Source organism: Gorilla gorilla, chromosome 1, assembly GCF_029281585.2.
Source record: "Gorilla gorilla gorilla isolate KB3781 chromosome 1, NHGRI_mGorGor1-v2.1_pri, whole genome shotgun sequence".
Lineage (NCBI taxonomy): Eukaryota > Metazoa > Chordata > Mammalia > Primates > Hominidae > Gorilla > Gorilla gorilla.
The window spans coordinates 128660287-128686002 of NC_073224.2; the positions used below are offsets into that span (position 1 = coordinate 128660287).

The window sequence follows — 25716 nt, forward strand, 5'->3', positions numbered from 1 at the left end:
CTCCTCAAGGAATTTGCAAGCAACTTTCACCCTCAGTTACCAGCCTGCCATCCCTTATTGTGGAGATGGGCAGGAGGGTAAAGGGGAAGAGACATATTCTTGCAATTGTCTGCCAGGATGCAGGACTGAAAGAATTTTTTCCAGAGCCCCCAGAAAAAAAGGGGCGTGCTCTGCTACTGACCTCTAACAACAAAAGTGCCTCTGTGTCCAGATGGTGAGAAGCAGTTAGGGTTGTCTGACAGAATCTTCATAGTGATGTAGTTGGCCATGGGGCAGGAAGGGACAAGAGTCCTATCTGGGCTCCATACTTCCTGCAGCACCCCAGGTGGGTGGGAAGGGCGGGGAGCCTGAGAGGACCTCACCCTTGAGCTGACAGAAGGGACTTGCTTTGGCCAGCATCCCCTTGGGATCACAGGCCCCCCAAACTGGGAAACCACCCAAATAGTTCAGGATCCTGAAAATGTCTAATCTTTCCTGCATCTGCCACTCTCCAGACATGCGGCTGATAGGGATCCCACCACAAAGTTTGGCTGGCAGTTTAAACTTTCGGCCTCAATTCTAAACAAGTGCTTCTTATTCATTCAACATTTACTGAGTCCCTACTTAATACTAGGTATGTTAATAATTGAGTCTCTGCCATCAAGCCAAACAGGAGACAGAGATATGTCAAAATATAATTTCCAAAAAGTTAGAAACACAAGTCTCATACAGTTAAAGTATGAATATGTATCAAAGATTTTATTGAACTCATTAACTGACAAGGGAAACAATATGATAATAAAGTTGATTCAAAGAGCATTTGAGGAACTGGGATTTAAAAGGCACACCAAAATAATTTTTAAAAATACAAATCTAGTTAATGTCCTACAGAGAAATAAAACTGGGGTTATTTTTCCTACTGGATACAAATCACTTGAATCTCTAACAGGCAAAACAAAAACAAAAACAAAAACAAAAACAAAAACAAAAACAAAACCCTATAACATGTAACTTCACGCTCTGAGCCCTTAATTAATAATAGCAAATGACAAAGTCAAACAATTATTGTCTTCTACTGCAGCACTTTCCAGTGGATATATAATGTGAACCAGGTGTTTAATTTAAATTTTTCTAGTAGCCACATTAAAAAGTAAAAACAAACAGGAGAAATTCATTTTAATAATTTATTTAACACATTCAAAATATTGTCATTTTGACATGAGGCACTAGCCACATTTCAAATGTTCAATAGCCATCTGTTGATAGCACACTTCTAGAGAATTAATAATCTTCATGACAGACAAAGCCTTAGTATGATATTGAAGGAACATGCAGGCATCCTCCAGGTCACAGCTACATTCTGGATAATTTTTCCTACCATATCTACATAGGTCTCTGTGATCTAATTGGCTAGGGCTATAGGAAAGGTGGGTCTAATCTATGGCCTTTGAAAGGGCCTGTGGAAAGCAGCCGAGTAAACATCTAGTGCAACATATGCTCTTGTAAAGGCATATCACTGGCTAAGGGGCGAAACATTCTGCCGGTGGGACAGGGTGGATTAGAAAAGACTTCACAAGGCCAGGTGCGGTGGCTTACGCCTGTAATCCCAGCACTTTGGGAGGCAGAGGTGGGTGGATCACAAGGTCAGAGTTTGAGACCAGCCTGACCAATATGGTGAAACTCGTCTTTACTAAAAATACAAAAATTAGCCGGGCATGGTGGCACGCACCTGTAGTCCCAGCTACTTGAGAGGCTGAGGCAGAAGAATCACTTGAACCCAAAAGGCAGAGGTTGCAGTGAGCTGAGATTGCACCACTGCACTCCAGCCTGGGTGACAAAGCAAGACTGTCTCAAAAAAAAAAAAAAAAAGAAAAAGAGAAAGAAAAAAGAAAAGACTTCACAAAAGAAATCAATATATCTAAAAGAAAGCCAGGCCTGGTGGCTCCCACCTATAATCCCTACACTTTGGGAGGCTGAGACGGGAGGACTGCCCAAGCCCAGAAGTTCCAGACCAGCCTGGGTAACATGGCAAGACCCCATCTCTACAAAAAATTAAAACTTAGCCAGGCATGATGGCATGTGGTCCCAGCTACTCAGAGGAGGATCACTTGGGCCTGAGAGGTCAAGGCTGCAGTGAGCTGTGATGGTATCATTGCACTCCAGTCTCGGTGACAGAGCTAGATCTTGCCTAAAAAAAAAAAAAGTACCTGCACTCGTATGTTTACTGCAGTATTATTCACAATAGCAAAGACATGGAATCAACCTAAATGCCCTGCCCACCAATAGATGATTAGTAGATAAAGAAAATGTGATACACATACACATGGAATACTATTCAGCCATAAAAAGAATGAAATTATGTCGTTTACAGCAACATAGCTGGAACAAGAGGTGAAATAAGTTAGACACAGAAAGACAAATATGTTCTCACTCATAAGTAGAAGCTTAAAAATGTGTACACATGGATGTAGAGAGTAGAATGACGGACAATGGAGACTCAGAGGGAGAGAGGGTGGGAGAGGGGTGGACAATGAGAAATTACTTAATGGGTACAATGTATGTTATTTGAGTGACCGATACCCTAAAAGCCCTGATACAACTACTCTGCAACTAGGCATGTGACAAAATTGCACTTGTACCCAATAAATGTGTACCAAAAAAAAAAAGAAAGAAAAGAAAAAGAAAGAAAAGACTTCACAAAGGATGAGCAGATTTACAGGTGGAGGAAAGCCAGGGGACACTCCAAGCAAAGGGAAGCGTGTGACCCAAAGCAGGAAAGTACATACATTCAAACACTTCTATGTGCATGGGATTGGAGTGCGAGTGTGTGTGGGAGGGAGGGCAGGGACTGACTGAGGCCCAAAAGAGAGGCTGGGACCAGACGGTGAAGGTTCTGGGGAAGCCACACTCAAGCTTCTAACCTTTATCCAGCAGGGAGTCAGAGAAGACTTTTCGGAAAAGGAAGGGCATGACGAGACTTGTCTTTTGCAAAAGCTTGTTCGAGGAGCTGTTCTGTGGCTGGAGGAATCTTCTCCAACTCCCTACCCTCTAGTCACACGGTTGTAAATGGGGATGAAGTCTGACTCATGGTTGGTAGCTAAAAATATTTTCTGGACCCCAAGTGATAGATGTGATTCCTAAATACAGGAAGAAGAAAGCATTGGCAGAGGATGCAAGGTGGCTTCTGAGGTCAGGATGGAGTAAAGACTCCTTCTGGGATCTGGAAAAGGCTGCAAGATGACTTTTATAGATTGGTGATTTAGTAGCTGATACTCTGGCAGCCTTGAGGTCGGGTTAACATGAGGTCAGAGAAATCCCAGTTTGGCATTAGCTTAGCCACTGGACAAGTGAGGCAAGAAACGGGCTTGGACTGTTTTTATCCCCACCATCTGGATGGAGATAAGAGCTGGCTTTGATTTTTCTCACCCTTTACATCGGAGAAGCCCAGAGTACTTCATGGGCATTCCCTACGATGCTGGCCACTACCTCCTGCAAGAAGCAGGTCAAACAAGGGCAGCTAGAGCTGAACAGGCACAGATAGTACAAAGAGCCAAGAACCTCTTCGTTCTCTGAAACATCCTCCTTGATACCCACCCTCTCAATGTCAGAAAGAGGAAACTGACTTGTTCAACTTCTAGTTCTACCTGAAGACAAGATACGTGCACTGAGCAAGCTTCTTCAGGCCAAGAGAAGAGAAGAGGAAGAGAAGAGGCAGTGTGGAGGAGAGATTTTGGGATGGTTCCACAGTCAAGCCAACTCTGTTGGGCGTGCGTTATGGGAGCAGGGCCAAGGGGTCTTAAATCAGCTTCCTTATGGTTGCTGGTATGTTTCTAAGTGGCTAGTCTTGGAAGAGAGTGGACTTTAGGGTCCTATTTCCACTTAGGGTTGTACAATCACCACGTGCAGGATAACTACCACGTTGAAAACACTGACCGGAGATAAGTCTTCTAGCTTCTGACACTTTTTGCCACGAATTGATCACCAGCTGGGTCTTCATGTGAATGCCATCTGATGACAGGGAGAGCAGAGAATACTGAAGCCCAGAGCAGCAGGGTGAACTGAGTTAGAACTTGAGGAATGGACCTAGGTCTGCCAGCTCTCAGCCCCATGTTTAAAACTGAGCTCCACAAAATGTCAAATATTTTATTAAAGCCAAAATCCAGCCTGATTTCCAGCTGTGATCCAAATACCATATACAGGTTCAGTTGCCTGTCTGTCACAGAAGCCGCCAGCACTTAGGTTGAGACCTTCTGATCACTCATGTCTCCCCTTCCCTCCTCCGCCAGACCTACCCCTCCAGCCCCAGCCCCTCATGGGGAGGCTGTGGGCTGCACTGTGTTCCTTTTCTCCTCAATTTAGCTTTCCTCAAAGGTTCTCTAGTGAATTGGGAAAGGTTCTTAGAGCTCATTCAGAAAAGAAGGGAGAGAGGAAGGAAGGAAATTAAACCTTATAAAATGTCAAGTTATTGAGCTAAGTAGGAGGGACACAGGATGTCATTGGAGCTTTATGAGAACCCGCTGAGGTGGGCAGTATTATCCCCAGTTTTACAAACGTGGAACTGAAGCTCAGCCAAGTTAAGCAAGTTGCCAAAGACTGCACGGCCCATGGTGGAAGCGAGGCTGGAGTTCGGGCCCCCTAATTCCTGTCCACATTCAGGCCCAAGTAGAGCTGACCTGAATTCTAGAGAAGTCAGTGATGAAGCAAATGCCCCACAGTGCAGACACCTTGGATTGGGCTAAATGGCAGCTCTTGGGGCCACTTGGCTCCAGTTATCTTCATAGCCTCTGCTGGTCCCATGTCTAATTTCTGGACTGAAGGTTCTTCATATTGTGTGTTGGGGGTTGTGGGGAGAGGAGGGGAAAAACACAGAGGTGGCGCTGCTGGTGATCAGGGAAAGAACCAGCCCATGGCAGAACCTCAGGTGGCCTGGGCACCTCCCAGGGCGAAGCATGCTGGTGTGTGTGAGGCATGGTGCAGTTCTGTGAGCTGAGACAGGCAGGGCCCCTCAGGCTAGTCCTGATCCATCCTGGAACTGGGTTTTGTTATTTTTTATTATTATTATTTTTAGACAGAGTCTCGCTATGTTGCCCAGGCTGCAGTGCCGTGACTAATTTAGAGGTGCTATCATAGTGCGCTGCAACCTCAAACTCCTGGGCTCAAGCCATCCTCCCATCTCAGCCTGCTGAGTAGCTGGGACTACAGACGTGTGCCACCGCACCCGAGTTAGGGTTTGTTCTAATAAGGGAAATAGTATTCCATTACACAGCTTAGATTCCTAAACCTCCATTTAGAAAGTGGATTAAGATCTCTTCTCCCGAAGCCAGTGGCATCCACAGTTAGAATAAGAACCCAGAGTGGTCTTGGTCTCAAAGTAACCCAAACCTTCCATCTGCCAAGGATGGGGTGGCGCCAGGCTAATCCCGCCACCAAGCCAGCCTGTTAAAAATAATGATTACGTAAAGAAAACATCCCGGAAAAAGAACCCCGACTAATCTGTGCTGGACTGGAACACATGCCTCTTGTTCTGACCTGCCTCCAGAGTGAAATGAGCCACTTCTGCCTTGCATTGTTGCCCCTTTCTTCTCATTCACGTGCTTGCTCAGCAGACACCCAAACAAAGCGTTTGGGGTTTGCCCAGCTGTTCTATTTCCAGCCTGTTCAGTTCATTTTAGGCCCTGCAGCCTCTGCCCACAGCCGGGTGCAGTCCCTCCTCCTTCCCCTCCTCTGCCCCTCCCCCTTCCCTGCCTGCTTTTTCTCTCCCTGCTCCGCGGGCTACTGCTCCTCTCTCTGCCACTCTCCCTTCCCCTTCCTCCTCCTCTTCATCTTCCTCTTCTCAGCTTCTGAGATCTGCTTTCAGTCTTCCCCTGTGCTTCCTCTCACCTCCCTGCCTCCTTTAATCTCATTCCCAGGAGCTCACAGGTGTGTGTGGAAAGGACTTGGGGCAGCTCCTGGCCCCAGCAGGTCCGGGAAGCAGGGAGAGAGGGGAATGGAAGGTGGGGCTGAGGTGCCCACGTGCAGGGAGCAGCCTTTGGAGCCAGCAGCTGTATGGGTCTCCCTCTGGCTTCTCACTGCTTCGGGAAGCAAGCACACAAGTGTCACCACTTCTGGGTCACTAAGGCGGAAATGGTCATGACAGTGAGTTGTCTCATGAGCACTGGTGTCCCAAGACCCTGCCTCGAGTTGGACCTGCCTCCATCCTCTCAGTCCACAGTGAGAGGCCCTAGCAAGGAATTTCTGGAAAAGGACTTCTAGTGCTTCTGTTGTGCAAGTCAGGCCTGCCAGGCAGGGTCTGTAAGTGTCAATAGGGAAGGACACACACTGAGCACTGTTTACTGCCTGGGTCTAGAGCTAGAGCCACTTCACATATTCCACCTCCATTTACTCCTCTGGGCAAAATCTGGAGATGTTTCATTATCTCCATTTCACAGACCATGCTTAGAAAGATTAAGTCATTTGCCCAAGGTCACGCAGCTCACAAGTGGCAAAGCCAGTGGAGCTAGAATTAGCAATCTGGCCGTGGACCAGAAATCGATGGCAGTGGTGGTGCTGGTGCCAAGGGGCTGGCCACAGAGCCAGTGTAGAAGCATGGTCAAAATCGCCTGTGAAATCTATCTGTGAGATCTCCGTCAAATTACTCTCTGGTTTCCTCACCTGTAAAATGTGAGTGATAAAAAGAGCCCTTACCTCCTGGGGCTGCTCTGATCCATTAAGCCATGTAGGGGGCTTGGGCTGGTCGTAAACACTCAATCCACGTTAGCTATTATACCTTCCAGAGGCACCTGCCCTCTGACTCTGGAGGAACACCCAAGTCCTCGACAGAGAGAAAGCCAGAAGAATGATAACCCCTTGCCTCCAGTGGTGCTTCAGGAGTTCCAAAGGACCCATCCATCCACTCTCATTTAATTATCATCCCACCTTGGATGAAGGCAGGGGAAGCTTAATTCCCATTCACAGATGTGGAACCTCAAGCCCAGCAATAGCGTGGGATTGGCTCAGACGCCTCTGGAAACAACCCTTGCCAGCCTCTTTCTCTATGTCCACTTATGTAGCAGGAGTTTCGTCCAAGAGCACAAACCTGAGCACCTAACTAGCACTTGGAGAGTTGGGGTGGGTGGGAGGCTCACAGAACACCACTAATGAAGACTGAGAAGGAAGCAGACGGAGGGAGAAAGGACCCAGGATATAGCCCCCTCCGCTGTTCCAAGTTAACTGTGATGTAAATTGCAGCTACTAACATCAGGAAAGAAAGGCCCAGATGGCTGAAGCCTGGAGAGTTGAGGGGAAATGGGGAACTTTGGAAGGGAGTACTGATGGTGAGGGTGGCGTGGGTGAGAGGAGACTTGGCTGGCACATGGTGGTGGGATGGCAGAGTGAGAGGTCCAGCATCCCAGATAATTATTCTGGACAAATCTTACAACCCAACCATGGACTAGAATGACAGGGGTGAAGGGCAGAAGTCAGCAGAGGGCAGCTAATTCATTCACTCCTTACTCATTCACTCATTCCTTTGTTCACCTTTGAGCTCCTGACCACTGAGCAGGGGCTGGAGGTAAAAACATTAATAAGGAAAGCATCCATAAATGAGTAAACAAGCAACAAGTTATCACTGCAGTAAGTGCTATAATGGAGGAATATTCAAGGTTCTGTGAGAGCATAAAGGACAGAGGAATTCTACCTGGGAGAGCCCAGGAAGGATTCTCAGAGGTGACAGTTGAGTGGACCTTGAGGGATGAGTACGAGTTTGCCAGGCTGAGGACACAATAGTAGAATGTAAGAGGGGAGCACAAGGAGCAGGAAGATCTTCCAGACAGAGGCAGCCTCCATTGCATATCACTTTGGATTTCTCTTTTGTGCTCCACGTCCTTCTTTGTTAATTGGAGTCAGGCCAGAATTCCTTGTAGAGCTCCGGCCCCTAATTTGACCCACACAGGAAGTTTTGGATTTCTTCCTCTCCTAATCGAAAAAATTATCTATCCTGCTTGGAGCTCTCTGGTGCTAGGACTTCCTATCACAGAGAACAAGGCTCTCACTCCACAAGTTGAGAGAAGGTCGACAGTCCTATCTCCTGGGAAATAAAATATACATGGACCCTAAATTCATACTAGAGTGCTGATGACTGACACAAGATACTTTCTTGTGCATAGGTCAGAAAATGAAGAGAGCAGGACGACTCTGGAAATGTGTGTTTATGTTTAGGTGCCAGTATGTAAGGGGACAGTAGTTAGCAAGAGCCTCTGGCAGGGGTGGGAAAGAACCCAAGAAGAAAGATGGAGAGTATTAGAGAGCAACTCTCCAGTCCTGTCCAGGGAAACCCAGCTTGTCACCACCTAGCACTGAGGCCCAGAGGGAGCCTGGTATCACTGGAGCCTTCTTACCTCCCTGCTGCCCTCAACATCCCGCCCCCAGGCGCCCTGAGAGCTGGTTGCCATCTCTAGTGGGGTGCTGACAGAAATGAGGTCCCTAATCAATTTTCCAGGGGGGCAGTGTCATCCCCTCAGGGGAAGAGCGGGTCCTGGGGCACACAGCGGGATGCTGCCGGGGTGTTGGAAGGGGGCTGATTGTGACTCCTGTTCCCTGGTACTGTGGATGCCTGGCATGGTGAGAGGATAGCGCAGACTGGTCTCTCAGCAGCCTAACTAGGAGGGAGGCCCCAGGAGCAGCTTTGCTGTGGTGGCAGCCCTGGTGGTGGTGGTGGTGGCCGTGGTAGTGGCACAGCTCTGCCTCCCGTGGCAGCTTAGGAGCCACCACCCCAGGGAGGGTCACGGTGGCAACAGCTACTCTGGGAACAGATCCTCCGGGCCTCTGAGGCTGGCCCCTGGTCTTCTCGAGGGGCAGCTGGCAGGCCTGTGCCGGGCGTGGGGAGGAGGCAGGGCACCTGTCTCTGAGCCAAGCCTCTGGGGCCCCAGGGCTGAGGCAAGGAGGAAAGCTGGTGTTTGTTTTCCTTCGTTTGCTATGAACATTTGATCACTGATGCTGGATTTGGAGTTAATCGTCCTTGGATCAGGGGCTCAATATGAGGAGCTGAGGGGAGGGGAGCTGAGGGGAGTCTCTAGGAATCTCAGGGATGGAGCTGGGCCTCAGGTTAAGGAATCCTGGGCTCTGATCCCTGCAGAAGTCTCTTCAGGAGCAGTCTCTCCTGCTCCGGGCAGCCTGGGGTCTGAGCTGAGTTCAGGGTGCCCTTGGTGTCAGTGGCAGGCTGGAGGAACCCTGCTGTCCCACCTAAGGCTGGGGCAGGCCCGGGAGGCTCCGAGTCCAGGAAGACTGGAAGGGGTGGGGTAGGGTGCTGGCTTGAGGTAGACACCGGGCCAGGGTTCTCTTTCCCTGTTTCCCACTCCCTGACCTCACTTCCCTCCCTCTGCTTCTTCACTCTTCATCAACCCCTTTGCCCCTCCCTCCTCTTCCTCTTTCCTTCTTTCTCACTCTTCCTTCTTACTCATTGCTTCCTTTCTCACCATATCCTTCATTCACTTCAACATTTCGCTGAGCACCTACTCTGCATGGACCACCAAGCTAGGCCCTCGAGTGGGAGCTGGGATGAACCAGCACCTCTGAGCAACTCGCCACTGTGGGAAGGGGAATTTGACAAGTACCAAAAAGTACCAGGTAGAAAATGGTAGGTTCTAAAAGGAAGAGAGAGGAAGGGCTACGGGAACTCTCTCTCTAAGGCTTCCTCATTATTCTGACAGTTTCTCAGGCAGGAAATGCATAATGTAAAAAGAAGAGCATTCATGTTATTCCCCAAGGACTCCCAGGAATGCCCTAGAAATGAGGTGCAAAAGCCAGCTGGAGACGGCTTGCGAGGAATAAGAGAGGATGGAGTTCAGCAGCTGCTCATGCCAGGCCTATCTCCAGCCCATTCATTCATTTGTTCATAAAATATTTACTGAGCCCCTATAGGCCCTAGCAACTTACAGGGAAGCAGGCAATACACAATTCATAGTTACAAAGGACTGTAAGTACCATGAAGAAAATGCACTGGCTGCAGTGATGGAAACTGACAGAGGCAGAGGGGCGTGGATGTGTGAGGGGAAAACGCCTCACCAAGAAAGTGAAATTTACAGCCAGGCCTTCTCAGCCAAGAGAAGGAGGTGGGGTGGGGCTGGACTGGGGTGAAGTGGTCCCTGTGAGGGAAAAGCAAGTGGAAAAACACTGAAGGTGAGAGAGCTGGGGATGTGTGGGAAACTGACAGGAAAGTGAGCTGCTGGTCTCAGGGGCTGACAGCAGGGGCATGAACAGGTCTGTGGAGGCAGGAAGGACATGAGGAGCAGCAGGGCGTCATAGGCCCTCCTAAGGAGTCTGGATTGTACACGAAGTGGGAACCCAGCCATTGACAGGGTTCTAAGCAGGGGTGACATGATCTGATCCAGTTTCCATTTTAAGATGCTCTCTGGTGGCTGGGTGGAGACTGGTGGCAGAAGGGCAGATGGGACCCAGGGAGACCTGGGAGGAGGCTCCTGCAGAGCTAGAAATGTAGAACTTGGTAATAGGTTGGAATACGGGTGGGAGATATTTTTTATCTATTGGTCTTCTGGCCTCTCTCCCTGATTAGAATGTAAGTCCCATGAGGGCAGGGATCCTGTTGGTCTTGTTCACCATTGTTTCCCTGAGGACAGAGTTCACAGGTGTTTAATAAAGATTTAATGCACGAAAAATGAGTGAGTGAGTTAGGGAATGAGAGGGTGGTTTTGAGAACATCTGTCTTGGCCTCAAGGTGAATGGTGGCAGCACACTGAGGGGGACCAGGGAGGCAGAAGGGTGGGATCACAGCTCAGCATCAGGGAGCTGTGAAGACACCCAGGCACGGCCACGCAGGTGTGTCTGTGAGCAGGGAGTGCATGGGGAAGGGGGTGTCTGTTTGGGTCCCTATTGTACACCCAGCTTGTAGAGCAGTACCTGGGACAGAGATGCCACGTATGTTTGCTGAATGAATGAACAAATGAATGAATGGAGCTGATAGGGGATTTCTGAACTGGAACTACACAAGTGGATGACACCAGTACCTGGAAGATGTTTAAGGCAATGGGAGGGGATGAGGTCACCCAGGAAAGAGTATGTGAGGAGAGAAAGGGAGCAAGCCCTAGCCCCCACCAGCAACCAGAGGTTGCTCATTTCAGAAGCAGAGGCCCTAACTCAGCCCCAAGTGGAAGCCTACATTTCTGTAGACTTGTATTTGATGGCTATAGCATATGCTTGCTAACCACTGCTCTTCTAGGGATCCCTGGAGAAGCAGGCAAATAAGAGCGGGGAGTGGAGAAGCCCCCATAACCTGTGGGGAAAGAAAGGAGAGGCTTCCAGCGCCAACATCAGAAGGCCTCTGACCTCTTTGACTTGCAGCTGTAGCCGTTTGGCTCCCTCTCCTCACCCCCTAAAGCTGGGTCGGAGACAGCCTTGTCCCCAGAGTCCCCAGCGGCTCTTTAGCATGATGCTGCATTTTGAATGTGGTTACCACAGCCCCAAGTGACTGAGCCAGCTCACGTGCTACCTCTTGTGTGGGTACCAGTGTATGCACACACAGGGCTTGGAGCCAGGAACGGAAAGAAAGTGCTCACTGCAATAATGCCACAGGAGCCCCACGAGGGTGGGCACTGGATGGCATCACAACCCAGGCCCAGGACACTCCCCTTGCTCCAGACTAGAGGAGACACAGATGTCTCTCTGCCCTGCCCTATATCCCTGATGGGCTGGGAAGAGGCAGAGAAGAATTTAAGGAAAATCTTGCTAGGAAAGGAGTTCATCTGAACCTCATCTGAATACCTGTGTTCTGGACCTGCCTCCACCACTAACTAGCTGTGTGTGCCACGTGAGTCAGAAAGTCTTAGGATTGGAAACAGTCTTCTAATTCCACCTCCCACGCTGAGCAGAAATACTTCCCACGAACCCCGGTGCAGCACATGATCATCCACTGTGTCTCCAAACATTTTCAGGGAAGGGAACTTCACTACCCCGCAGGGAAACCCATTTTGATTTGGTAATTTTGTTACAAAGTTTTTTTTTTTCAAAAAGCCTGGGAGGACCCACACCAGATGTTAACCGTGTCACCTCTGGGGAGGAAAGTGGGACTGAGGAAGGGTGACAGGGGATTCCCTGTTGATTTGGTATGGGGATGGTTTCCAATACCTTGTATTAAATAAATGTTTGTTTGAGACAGGGTCTCGTTCTGTCCCCCAGGCTGGAGTGCAGTGGTATGATCATAGCTCACTGCAGCCTCAACCTCCTGGGCTCAAGAAATCCTCCTGAGAAGCTGGGGCTACAGGCACATGCCATCACACCTGGCTAATTTTTTCTTTTTCTTTTTTTTGTGTAGAGATGGGGTCTCACTATGTTATCCAGGCTGGTCTCAAACTTCTGGCCTCAAGCAATCCACTCTCCTCAGCTTCCCAAAGTGTTAGGATTACAGGCATGAGCCACCATGCCTGGCAGTAATAAATTTATAATAGCAAGGGAAACAACAGAAAATAAGGTTCTTATATATACCTACTATGTACCCACAAAAATTACAAATCAAAAATTTCATTAAAAAAAGATTTTTTAAAATTTAAACCCAATCTGACCTCCTAACATTTCCACCTATTATTTCCGGATCTGCTCTCTGCAATCAGAGAAGAATCTAAACCCACTTCCCCACAGGTACCCTTTAAACACCTGGTAGTTGGGATCAGGTTTCCAAGACTTCTCCAGCTTGAGCCACTCCTCATGTAACTTGGGTTCCAGAGCAGTCCTACCCCCACTTACCCACTTCTGTGCATCAGAGAATAAAATTCCAGTGGGGTCGCAGAGGGAAGGAACCAAGCAGTCACTGAGCTGGGTGTTACCTGCTGCTAATTAATGAATGAATCCCAAGAGGACATTCCTCCTCACTTTATGTGTGTGTGGGGTGGGGTACATACACGTAAAAGGGAGAGTGAGTTTAGTGATTCACTTCTCCAAGCCTTGGTTTCTTATCTGTGAAAGGGGAAAACAATACCTTTGCTATGAGAATCAATTGCAGTTAAGGAAATAACACTAAAAGCACAAACTCCTACACTGGGGGTTATGACTCCCAAGCCCCACTCAGTTCAGAGAGTGGCTAAGCATTGGACTCACAGAGCCGGACTGAGTTTGAATCCCAGCTTTGCTACTTAATGGCTGTGTGACTTTGGAGAAATGACCTGACATTGTTGTGTTGGTTTTCTCCTCGTAAAACAAAGGTAATGATAACATCAATCTTGGAATGCATCTTTATAAGCATGAAATGTACTGCCCAGCACTCAATAAATTGTTCGCTGTTAGGTATAATCATCCCCTCTTATTCCTTCACAAGGAGATAAGGACTAAGGACTTCACTGAAATGAGGCTGATTCACTGAAAAGTGAGGTCATCAAACCAAACTGGTCATCTGTTACTGGAGTGAGTTGCCCCAAAATACTCCCCTCTCCCTCTAGCAATGGTTATGTGCTAGGCACTGTGCGCGAGGCTTTACAGGTGCCGACTCATTTCTCCTCATGGCTCAATGAGAGAGACACTGCCTCAGGCAGATACTACATTTAAAAGATGAGGAAATAGACGTTCAGAGAGGTTGAGTAACTTGCCCAGGGTCACACAACAAGGAAGTGATGGAGTCAGGACTCAAACCCAAGTCTGCCTGATTTCAAAAGTCTGTCTTATTCTTTTAAACAATGTCCTGCTCTTTTAACCAGCTCCCTACCTTGGGCTCGACTCCAGCTTTGGGGGACAGGAGGAAGCCAGAGCCCTTTCTTCCTTGACAGCATGGCCTGCTGTTTCTGTGAGGTGGGGAGGAGGGGCAGTCTGCTGCTTCTCTCGTCCACCCCTCCACCCTCCTGCACACTGCCCCCTCCTCTTCCAGCAGCCTGAAACGGTCACTGGGGACCCCAGTTGCCACCCCTTCAGTCCCCTCAGGACCACTCTGGCATCTGGTACCCCTGCTGCTGGCTGGGTTCTCAGCCCCTGACCATGAAATGGTTCCACATCGATCTACAGAAAAAACAGCCACTTTGGCCGTGGGCCCTGATGCGTAATATCATTATGGAGTCAGCAGCGCATCCCATCCCATTATCGCCTGGCCAAGCTTTTCCAAGGCCAGCCTGGCTGCAAATGGCTTTCTCCTGTCTAGGGGGGCCACAGCCGCTGTTTGCCCTCCACTACCGGAGGAGAAATTTTATCTTTAATTGACACTGGCTGCCTGCCACCCCCTTGCCTCGGCTGGCCCAGGCTCCAAGCCCGATCTTTCCTTACACTTCAGGAACAGGCTTCCCCTGGCTTCTTCCCTCTCCTCGGCCATTCCGTCCTCACCCTGCTGTTCTACACTGCCCAAGACAGCTCCCGGGTGTGTTCTTGTCCTTTCTTGGTGCAGCTGGACACGGAGATCTCAGAAGTCTGTGGAGAAAAGTCTGAGAGTGACAGGAACAGGGCAGGGAGGGAGCTGACACTGTGCCGCTACTATATGTCATATCACAGGTAGACACATGACACCAGGCCAGGCTCTTCACTGTCTCTGAAATAGGGGCCATCATTATTCCCTAACAAACAGGGAAACCGTTTCGGTGAGTCACCCCCAAGTTACCCAGCTAGCAAGCAGCAAAGCAAGACTTTGAATTGAGGCCCCTATGGTCCTACACAGATGCCCAGAGTAAGAGTGAGGAGTAAGACAAGAATAAGGAGAGGCAAGCAGGCAACCAGACCCGCCAGAGCCTGGTGCAAGATGGAAACGCAGGGCCCCTGTTCAACCATTATTAATTTCATGATGGTGACAACCAAGCATTAAACCCAGCATGGGGCCCTTCTGAGTGGCTGCACAGGTTGCACACCCATGAAGCTGGCCCTGCGTGTGCCCCTATGTGAACGTGAGAGGGATAACAACAGTGAGAGCCAAGGGCCACGTCTGACCATCACTCACCATCTCCCCGTCCTATCCAGGCCCAGGATGTGTTCACTCTCCATCCCTAAGTGGTCCCCAGTTGTGCCACCAGTCTCTAGTTGGCCTCAGCTCACCAGCCATCCAGCCAATAACTTTGGCATCCCCAGGGTCTTGGCCCATTTAGAACTGGTACAACTGCAGGGAGGAGGGGAGGCCCCCTGCACAAACGGAATGCAGTGGAATTCCTTAAACAAAGAACAGTCTTTTCTTCCATGTTGTGGCAGGGGCTTGGGGACAGCAGTGGATATTAGAACACTGTTTGAGACTCGGGGTCCTGGGTTAGTCCTCTTTGTGTGGCTTTGGGCAGATGACTTGTCCTCTCTGAGCACTAGTCTCTCCCTGTAAAATGCAGGGGTCAGGCCACACTGATGATTCCTGCTGGAGTGGGGTTATGCTGAGTGTGTGCACTCCTCAGGTGTCAGGGGTGAGAGCCCCAGGAGGTCCCAACAGACACAGAGCCAGAAAGGAGAGGCAGAGGCAGGTGCTCACACAGCAGGAGCAGCAGGATGCTCCAGATGTCTTTATTGGGGCTCGAGCACAGCATGACAGTTGGAGGCATGCAGACAGGGCACAGGGCCCAGCCTGGGCATGCCCCAGACACACACGAGGGGACAGCTTTAGAAAAGGACTGACCAACACCAGGGAGGAGCAGGGAGGGAGGGCCAAGGGAGGGGCAGAGGCCAAGGCTGAAGGGGTCACCTGGCCTCTGCTATTGCACACATCCTCTGGCCACTGGCCAGGAAGTACAGTATTGCAACTGGTCTCCTCTTGCCCAAGGCTTCCCTTCTCGGACCCCCTGGGCCAGATGGGCAGACAGATCCTTTCCCTGCCCGTCTGCCCAGCAGCATCTTTGACAACAAACAGACAAAGGAGACAGAACAAAATCAAATTTAAAAAAGACAAAATGCCCCCCTAAGTCAAGGACATAGATGGGGTGGAGGAAGTAGTGGAGGAGGCTGCAGAGGAGCCCCTGGAAGTCCCCCCACAACGAGGATGTGGGGTGGGAGGTAGAACCCCAATCTGGGGTGGGGTGGGGCTAGTGAAGCAGTGACCCTAGAGGGCAGTCTGGCCTTCAATAGACTTCACCAGGTTACTTGCTGACAGGGGAAACATCCCCAAGACAGGAGCCTGGGACTACCCAGCTGCACCGGCAATTCCCAGATGCACTTTTCTTGGGACATTCCACCCACACAGTCAGCAGAAACAACAGAAATCAGTGAAGGGGATGGGAAACTCTGGGTGGGGCAAGGGCTTAGGGAGACACAGCCTAACAAAGAAGACAAACCACCAATAGCACGTGCACTACACACAAGAGTATAGTATGTATGAATATAGATACTATATGTGCATATATATCTCTTCAATGTACAATGGAACAGAACATCAGACCCAGATGGCTCTGGGCCCCGAGGGTCGCATGGGAGATTTTCCACCAGTCCTGTGCAAACAAGGATATCTGAGTCTTTCCCAGCGAAAAGATTCTTGTCTGGGTTCCAGAGTTTCCCTAAGCCTCTGGCTTTCTGTCTGTCTGCCTGTCTCTCTCACGTTGGTGCCGCTTTAAGAGAGGGTGAGGACTTCAGCCTGGGCATAGTTGGACGAGAGGGCGTCTTGGCAGGTCTCTGTGTTTAAAGAGCACAGGTGTGAGACACTGGGACGCACGCTTTCGGCTCAACATTGCCTTCTGGGGTTGGGGGGACAGGGAGTTCAGCAAAAGAAAGGGAGAAACAAAGAATGAGATGTTAGAAGGAAGCCAGCTGCTGACCCACAGGGTGTGGGCTAAGGAGTAGGCCAGGAACAGAGCTGGAAGGCATGAGGAACCCAGGGCTAAAAGGCCAGGAAGAGCATGGATGGGTCAGGGAATGGGGTGAACCCTTCACCCCTCTGCCAACCCAACTCTGGTGACTCAGGTGATGTTGTAGCTCATCGCCATACCTGTTCAGGTAACCACTAGCTCCAGGAACCACTAGCCTCTTAGGTCTTCAAAGCTCCAGTGCAGTGGAGAAAGGGACCATAGCTCTGCAGCCTTGCATGGAGGCAGTGGGGAAAGTTCCTGATGTGGCCTGTGGCTCACAGGCCATCACCCCAGCTGTTGCCTGACCAACTTGAGCTCTCCCCCAAGTAGCTCCATCTGCTGTCACCACCCTGGGATATTCCATTGTCCCAAGGAGCTGGTGAAGAAGGCTCCTGAGTATGATGCCATGTCGTGCCCAGCCCCCTTCCTCAATGTGGCAGGAACAGAGTCCCAGCAGTTGGAGGGCATGCAGCCTCAGGTGAACGCTGAAGGGGAAGGTCACGGAGGACGAATGTGCCTGTCTCAGGAGAGAAGGTCAGGAAATAGTACCTTATTGAGAAACCCAACCCTCAGAGAGCCCTTTTGGGATCCCATCCTCAGCCTGGGATGTCTACCACCTGGGCCTTTCCTTCCCCTACCTTACCAGTGGGAGCACAGGAAGGGCAAGTAGGAGTACTGCTGTCCCAGCTGCAGATCTGGGTCAACAGTGGAGGTGGGAGTTCCAGACCCGCTGGGACAACCCCTGCAGCTCTCAGGTCTGAGGTCTAGGGCTAGGCCTCCTGTCAAGGTGGAGTGCAGATGTGGCATCCAGACCTCACAGCTTCCATCCTGGGCTTCGGGGTGCCTCCATCACCTTTCTAGGGAAGGGGTGTCCTCATCTTGGGGTGATGCTGTTTCCATCTTCTTAAGACTGTATGCCCCAGCCACCTCCTTAAACACTGCCCCTTTGCCTACAAGTGTTCTGGGCCTCTGAGTACTATCCTTGAAATCAGAGGAATTCAGGGTTCTTCAGAGCCCCATTTCTGAGGACACGCAGACAAGAGCTGTGGTCTTGCCCTGTACTCCTGTCTGCGTAACTTAAGCAACACCTGCCACTGATCCCCACTCATTAGGGGACAGGGGAGTGCCTCTGGGCTCCCAGTAGGCAATTAGGCCCTAAGATGCACCGGTGAGAATGCCTGGGCTACTGAGGGGTCTAGGATGGGTCTAGGATGAGACAGAAGGAGTCACAGCAAGGCTGTCAAGTGTCCCAGAAGCCAGGGAGCAGAGCAGCCCATACTGAGATAATGGCCTTAGATTGCTTTTCCACTGGCTTCCATGGACTCTCCATCCTCAGGGACCTCTGAGAGTTGGGGAGGGGTCTTCCTAGGAATCTCATCCTGGATTCTTACCTATTTGACCCACCAGGGGTGGGGCAGGGATTTCAGAGGGTGACACTGGCCAGAGCAGAGCAGGCCCTCCTCTCCCAGGAAGCTCTGTGAAAGGGCAGCCTGGACCCTGCAGCCAGTCCATGGCCTCCCCTCTGGCTCCTGTCAGCCAGCTTCTAGGTTGCAGTGCCCTCCCCTCTGGTTCTACCTCTCAGAAGCCCTGAAAATTGGTCTCTAGGTTGCCAGTAACCCTGCTACAGACTGGAAGGCGAGGTTGTGAACTCCTACCCAGACTGCCTCCCAGTTCTGCGGGAAGGGGCTGAGCTCCAGCTGCAGGGGAAAGGCGTCTGACAGCAAAGTAGTAGGTGCAGGTCCAAGTCTAGCCCAAGGAAAACAAACTCTACTCTCAGATGGTGGGTGGGAGAGAGCCTTCTCTCAAAGAGGGAGGCTCAAGGCCTGGGTGAGCCTGATGCCTGTACAGGCAGCCACTTCCTGTGGCAGTGCCTGGTATGCAGGGGTTCTGCAAATGCCTGGGCTCACCCTGCCCTTTCCCAGGGCCCTGGGCAGGCCCAGAGGTGCTGAGAGGTTGTAAGGGCAGTCTACTCAGCCCTCCTGCTATCTGGGTTCTATCTCTCCCAGATGAAGCCAGAGAGCCAGGAGGGATGTGTGGGAGCCAGCTCCCCGAGGCATTAGGGCTCCAGCCTGGCAATGCTGCATCTTGTCGCCCAGGGACATCTGTGCCCACCGTAGGGGTGCCATGAGCAGGCCCAGCCCTGTGGGAGGGAAGAGAGGGAAGGAGGCGGTGGGTGCCGTGGAAACTTGGGCTCCTGACAACTTGAGGGCTGCCACAGAAATAGCGGCCTCGGTTCCCTGAACCAGAAAGGCAAGTCAGAGGAGAAAACAGTGGTGGCATCCCTGTGAATCTGCACACCCGGCTCGTTGTGTCCCTGTCAAGAGCTCAGGTCCTCCATGCCAGGGAGTCCTCTTGCTGTTGGGGGAGGGGCCCTCGCGTCTCCATCCTGTTCCACAGGCTTCCCCATCCCTGTCACTTCAAGGACCTGCTCCCTCCTGAAGGGCAGTTGCATGGAGGCCCCCACATCCCCTCTTCTCACTTCTTATGGGTCAGGTCACTTCATTCTGAGAGCAAGTGGGAGGCAGGCCCCACAAACCACTGCAGGGTGGGGGTATCCCAGTGCCCACTCTGAACAGACCTTTCCAGAAGGACATTTCTGTGTCTGCCCAAGACTGAGGGAGGTGCCGAGATGGGGTCACTCCGGGCACAGGCTTTACACAACACCCCCAACCCCATGCAATAATTTGCTCTGCCCAGTCCGCCTTTTGGGGAGCCTCAGATTTCCCAGCCTCTGCCCAGCCCCGACGCTGCCCCTGCCATCCTATCTTTGCCGACCATGGAAGGAGCAGACCTGGACCTTACTTAGTCATTCTCTCCGCAAAATTGCATAATCTGACTCTAAAAATTGCCAGGCGCACGGCTCTGCTGTCAGGTCTAATTCCCATCAGGTGAAAGAGGAAACGTCTTGGCTGAGGCAACCTTGTTCCTCAGGCTGTGGAGGGCCCCCTTCCCGGGAGTGGCAGGAGCAGGTGGGGGCAAGATGGCTTCTGTCCCCACACTTCCCCTCAGCTGCCTCTGCGCAAGGTGTACCCCTGCTCACCCAGTGACTCACAAACCTGTTGTGCTCCTGGGCTCGTTAGGTAAATGAATACACTTAATTATAGAAATTAGATGAGTCTCTGGTTCTGGCAGGAATACAGAGCGCAGAGGCTGGGTGGGAATGGCAGGTGACTCAGAGGCAGGGCTGGGAGTTTGAGGGAGAGGGAGAGGGAAGAAAAACTGTCGCAGAAGCAGAGGAAGCAGCGTGGAGAGCGATGCTGCAGCTCGGGGCGCAGAAGGGACACCAGGTGCCGCCAGTGGGAGTCACCACTGAATCTGGGCAGAGGCTTCCTGAGGGAAGGGCCTCCCTCGCCTAGGCAGCCCGCCCACGGCCTGCACCAAGCCTGAGGCTACAACGCTAGGGACCCCTACCTGCGCCCCAAGCCAGGGATAGAAAACATCAGGCCTCTTCTCCCAGGGCAGCACTGCCCATAGGCACTGCTCTTCCAAGGAGTCAAACCACCTTTACACCAGCAGAGATGCCCGACATAACAGCCTTGTTCCTTGCTGGTCTGGGTGTGGGGTGGACAGACAGACAGACAGACAGGCTGTTCGGCTACTGGTTAAAGGCTATGAGGAATGGAAATACATTCACAGTGATTAAAAATATTAACATAGGCGTGGCTCCCCAACAAGGCTGACTGGCCCCAGGCGCTCTGTGCACACATAAACGCCTGGTGGCTGAGACTGGCCCTGGTGGGACCCCGAGAGGGAGGCAAGGCCGAAAGACAGGTCCGGGGTGTGCACCTACAGCCCAGGAAGAGGCCAATATGGGGAGAAGCTCTGGGATTGCTTTCCCCTTTGCTCTCCGGTTCCAGAGCTGAACCTTTTGGGAAGCTTGGAGCTATGGAGGACAGGCTCGGGGGCCTAAGTTCTCCTCTGTCCTGACTGCTCCCCCCTGCTCCCTCCTGCTGCCCGCGTGGGCCCTGGGGAGTGAGCACTGAGGGCATGGAAGGGTGCCTGTTTGTGCACGTGTGCCCAGAGGGGAAGGTGCAGCTAAGGGGCAGAGTGACCAGGGGGTGGGCCGGTGAGGGGGTGGAAGGGGGTGAGCAGGAACTTTTTCAGAGGGTAGGGCGAGCTGTAACGCAATGCCAGTGGAGACAGCCCCAGGCTGGTTCCAGCTGCTCCAACTATGTTGTTTAGACTCCGGGACTTTCCACAGCCTTGGTGAAGAAAAGGCACATGGGTCAGTGGGCGCAGCTCCACAGGGTCCACGCTCCAGGAGACACTGCAGGGCGGGTGGCCCTGGGCTGGTGTGGAGGGGCCTGGCCCTCCTTGACTCTCCCTGGCCTCAGGTCTCCTGGGCTCCTGAGGACAGACTCCAGGGCCCCACACCCAGCTGACTTTTGTCCTGTCCTGCCCCCAGGTAAGCTCCCCACCAGCTCCTTGATAGCCCAGCTAGACAAAGACCCCACAGCCTCCAGCATCAGCCTTCTTGACTCTAAGAAGCCCTAATTAGCACCTGCCACCATCCTCCCAGGGAACTGACACTCTGATACATGGGCCTGTGTGGAGGAGGCCCAGACCCACTCACTCCTGGTCTTAAGCATAACCTGAGTGTGGAGAAGTGCGGCACGGTACGGCGTGGAGAAAGTTGCCGAGTGTGCATTGGGAGTTTGGCGATGTTAATTGCCACGCTTGCTTAGCAGGGCCTGTTTCCCAGCAACCCACCTGTTCCCTCTCGAAGGTCACTCTAATTGGCTGAGCTACACGCCTGTTGCCAAGAAGCAGTGTGGAGGCATCTTGAAAATAGAGCAGACAGGCCCCACAGGCACCGCAGGGATACTGGATGGTGAGATGCTGGCTCCCCTGCCCCGTGCATGTGCCCGTGAAACTCCTTCCCCAGGTGCAGTCCACTCCCAGTACCTCGTGGTCCCTCCTGACTGGTACCCTCATGGCCTCTTCCACACCTATTTCCACTGAGCCCCTCACAGCCCAGGGAGGAAAGCAGGTATGCGTGGCACTCAGCTCTGTGTGCTCGAGTCCTACACAGGGACCGCTCATTCTAGACTGTCTGCTTAGCATGGTCCAGCCAGAGCAAGGCTTTGGGCCTGAACAAGGACACAGTGGAAGCCACTGCCTGTTTGGGATGGTAGGTGGGAGAGAAGGCCAAATCCAGGGCCCAAGGATAGGACACGGGGGTGAACAAAGGAACATAGGCGAGGGTAGAGGTCTGAGCACCCTCCATCTGCTGCCTTTTGCTGGGGTTGCTGGACCACTTCCTTCTAGGCACCAGATCACTATTCCCATTTCTGCCAGTCCACAGAATACATGCCCAACAAAGCTGGACACACACCTTTCAGGGGCTGGTTAGGCTCAGGGTGGCCTGGGGCTTCCATGGGAAGAGTGGTACTGAAAGGTCTGGGAAAGAAACTAGAAGGTGCCCACAGAGCCTGCATGGGCTGGCAGGCCACGGGACATTGGGACATCTTCAGAGGGACAGAGGCATCACAGGCTATTCCTGTAGCTGCCACTGCCCCTTCCTCACTCAACCTAGTTTGGGTCTGGGGTTTGGGGACAGAGGGAAGTGGGGGATGGGAAATCCAGCTGGTTAAGAAGTGGCAGAGAACCTGGGGAAGAGCTCTGTTTTGGAGGGAGTCAGGGTTTATTCTAGAAATAGGTAGAACATTGAGTGAGGTTAGGTAACAGGGACAGGGCAAGAGAGACGAATAAGTGATCGAAAACTGGGTAGGAGGGCCTGGTCCTAAGACCCCTGGTTCTCAGCCACCACGGGCCCTCCACCATCCTTGATCATTCCTACCCCCTTTCCGAGGCCAGGAATCCCTAGCTCCACAGCCCAACCTCTGCCCTTGCCTTGCCACAGGCTTGGGGCCTGGGGATGGGATTTCAGCCTTTTCCGACAAGCAGAGGATGGGCTGCTCCCTCTCTCTCCAAATACTCAGAACATTCCTCAGATGGGACCCACTCTTCCTGCCCACCTATCCCACCCCTTGGTCATCTCTGGCACTGCCTCAAGAGGACAGTCACCCTCTAGGTGCTTGCAGATGGAAGTCTGCCCATCCTGTGCTCCAGGACCCCTGGCGCAGGATGGGAGGATGCAGGGCCTGTGTGGGGCTTCCTGACTCTTGAACGTTGTTGGCACCTCGAGGGGTGACCTACTTGGGAAGCCTTAGCTGTGTTTAAGGGAGGCCTAGGGAGAGGCTGGCAGTGACCCTGTGGAATGGGGCCTGAAGGCAGCAGCGGGAACCAGAGGTAGAAAAAGAGATGCAATGGAAGCACGGGGCAGGGACCCTGGCCTTGTGCACCCTCAACCCTCTAGCGCTGCTCTTTCCCATGGGCACCTGGATGGGAGCCGTGTGCCCTTCTGAGATGGAGAAGACCTTTCTAATCCAGGGACTGGGAGATTCTAAAAGTGGGGGTGCATCCAAGGCAGAGGAGATGGCGGCCACGGTCTCAGGGGAGGGGGGGACCTCAGGCTCTTGGTGGGGGACTCGGGAGACTCAGCTCTGTGGGGGCTCCCCACCTGTCCAGCTTGGGAAGCCATACCTTTCCGGACACTACCATCGGCGCAGGCATAGTCCCCAGCGCTGAGCAGGAAGCAGGCAGCTGCCTTCTTGTTTCTGTCTCGAGTGGTGGAGCGTCGCAGGGCCCGGCGCTCCTCGGGGGTGGGGGAGGAGGCCAGGGGTTGGGTGAGGCCAGCTCCCTCCTCATCAGACAGCACTGCGTTGGCATCGCCATTCTGCTTAGAGTCTGAAGGGGGCACACAGAAAGGAGGCTGCATGAGGGGCCACCTGAGCCTTGCTCATGGGTCATCTGGGGTCTCCCAGACCCAGAGTGTTACTTCCTCAACCTCGGGAGGGGCCTAGCATCTACCTGGGAGGCAGCATTGCCAGAGCCGGGGAGCAGAGGGCAAAAGGCAGGGATGCTACACTTGGTGTGAAGACTGACTTCCCTCCCAGCCTCAGCTTAGGGTCTCTCCTCAGGGATGAAGCCACAGTGCAGATGCCCTACAGCAGTGACTCCCCAAATCTGCCTGCTGACGGCTGCCCCAGGAGATCAGCCCAAAGCAGTCCGCAGACTCTACTTCCTCCTTGGGTCTGGCTCAGGCTGACTCTTGGATGAGTCTGCTTTCCCGTAGAGAATACCTGGCTTGCTAGGGGTAAGGGGTGGCACGGCAAGGGTTAAACCTATAAAGTGGCGTCCATGCTTTCTCCCTGGATGACAGTAATTCTTGTTCACTAGGCATCTAGGCCAGAGTCCTGTGCTCAAAAGACCTAGAGCCCTCTGCAATTAGGGCTGACCTTTGTCTGGGGAGGATACCATGAGAAAAGCTCCGACACAGCTCTCAAGTGCTGTGGGCTTAGTCCCCACCCCTTGCCTCTGTCAGGCAGTAGCACAGGTGAAGCTGGGCCCTTGGATCTGGAGAAGGGGGTGCTACTCTATCTGAAGACAGTGGCCCTGCCATTGGCCAGGCATGCCCTTACTGTGGCTGCTGTCAGGGTCAAGCTAAGGGCAAGGCTGATAGTGCCACAGTTAAGTGTACCTTGAGGAGCTGACCTAAGGACTTCTACGTTTTAATACTGGGATTCTCTTTATACCCTGAATGGGCCTCAGAGTGCAGCTGAAATTCCCCGGGAAATTAATATTCACAAATTAGGAAGCAGTGCCACTTTGGTGGGGGAGAAATGGGAAGCCTGATGGATGCTATTCTATCAAGGCCTTTGGAAGACCCAGGCCCCTGACATGACCCCAGGGAATGAGTGGACCCGGGCATGTATGATAGGCACATGCCAAAGGCCATAGGTGAGTGTCCCAAGCTAGGCGCCTCTCCTGCAGGGTCAGTCCCACTTTGCCCCAGAGCTTAGCCTTAGTCTCCTGGCTCCAGTCCAGCTCCCCATACCAGGAATTCCATACCTTTCCCAGGAGCCCAGCCTACACATAACAGTCAGGATGCCTTTCCCTCTCTCCAACCTAAGTTCACATTGCTGGGGATTAAGCTGTTTTCCATTTCCCAACTCCTGATTCAGGGGCGGAGATGAGCTTTCTTGGGATGGCCTTTCCCATCCTTGAGGGACAGGATTCAGATGCCCAGGCTCTCCCCTTCCAGGGCACAGATATCAGTTTCTTCCATGTTCCTCCCCTTCCCAGCACTGTCTGGGCCACTCCTTCCTCAGTTCCTTTCCATCCCATGTCAAACCCTGAGCCCAGGACTCAATCTAGCTTGTGCTGAACAGAAGGCAGCCTCCCACTGCTATTACGTTATCACATTTATTAGGCCAAGATACCAGACTCGAACGTTTGCAAAGAAGTGATTCATGTGTTGATGTACCTTGGAAGAACAGCTGCCCTGCTCACTGGCTAATATTGACAGTACCTGACATTTGTAATGTGGTTCTAACTTCCCAAAGTACTTCCTTTTTTTTTTTTTTTTTTTTTTTGAGGCGGAGTCTCGCTCTGTCGCCCAGGCTGGAGTGCAGTGGCGCGATCTCGGCTCACTGCAAGCTCCGCCTCCTGGGTTCACGCCATTCTCCTGCCTCAGCCTCCCGAGTAGCTGGGACTACAGGCACCCGCCACCATGCCCGGCTAATTTTTAGTATTTTTAGTAGAGACGGGGTTTCACCGTGTTAGCCAGGATGGTCTCGATCTCCTGACCTCGTGATCCACCCGCCTCGGCCTCCCAACCAAAGTACTTTCATATCTGTCATTTCATTTGGGTCTCTCAAAGTCTTGAGGGTAGGATATGATATTATTCCCATTTTACAGGTGCCTAGAGAGGGTGAGTGACTGGCCTCAGGGCACACAGCACAGTGGCCAAGATTGGATTTAAAACCAGGGCATCTAATATACAGCCCCATGTACTGCCCATCACACCCTACCCTGGGTGGAATACTCACTCCAAAGATCTGATGTTTGGGAAGCTATCGGAGACCCAGCCAGAGGATAGAGAAATTCGGCCTCAACCCTTTGCCCTCATAAAGGCACATCTTATGCTTAGGGAAGCCCCACACAAAACACATGCCAAATCCCAAAG

General features: G+C 52.1%; 1 protein-coding gene across 6 annotated transcripts in view; it reads right to left on the minus strand.

The window, feature by feature from the left end:
• Positions 1 to 736: 736 nt before the first annotated feature.
• The window catches only part of KCNC4 (potassium voltage-gated channel subfamily C member 4), a 37435-nt gene continuing 12455 nt past the window's right edge, over positions 737 to 25716 (minus strand). The window contains exons 2-4 of one of the 6 annotated variants that reach the window (XM_063696166.1): positions 23232 to 23435; positions 16826 to 17202; positions 16424 to 16512 (exon numbers count right to left, since the gene is read on the minus strand). In XM_063696166.1, coding sequence (XP_063552236.1) covers positions 16873 to 17202; positions 23232 to 23435 — 534 coding nt within the window. In that variant the 3' untranslated portion in view covers positions 16424 to 16512; positions 16826 to 16872. Of the gene's footprint in view, positions 17203 to 19132; positions 20888 to 23231; positions 23436 to 25716 lie in introns of those variants that run through there. The other 5 variants (XM_055354383.2, XM_004026300.5, XM_004026301.5 and 2 more) reach the window with 5 other exon arrangements.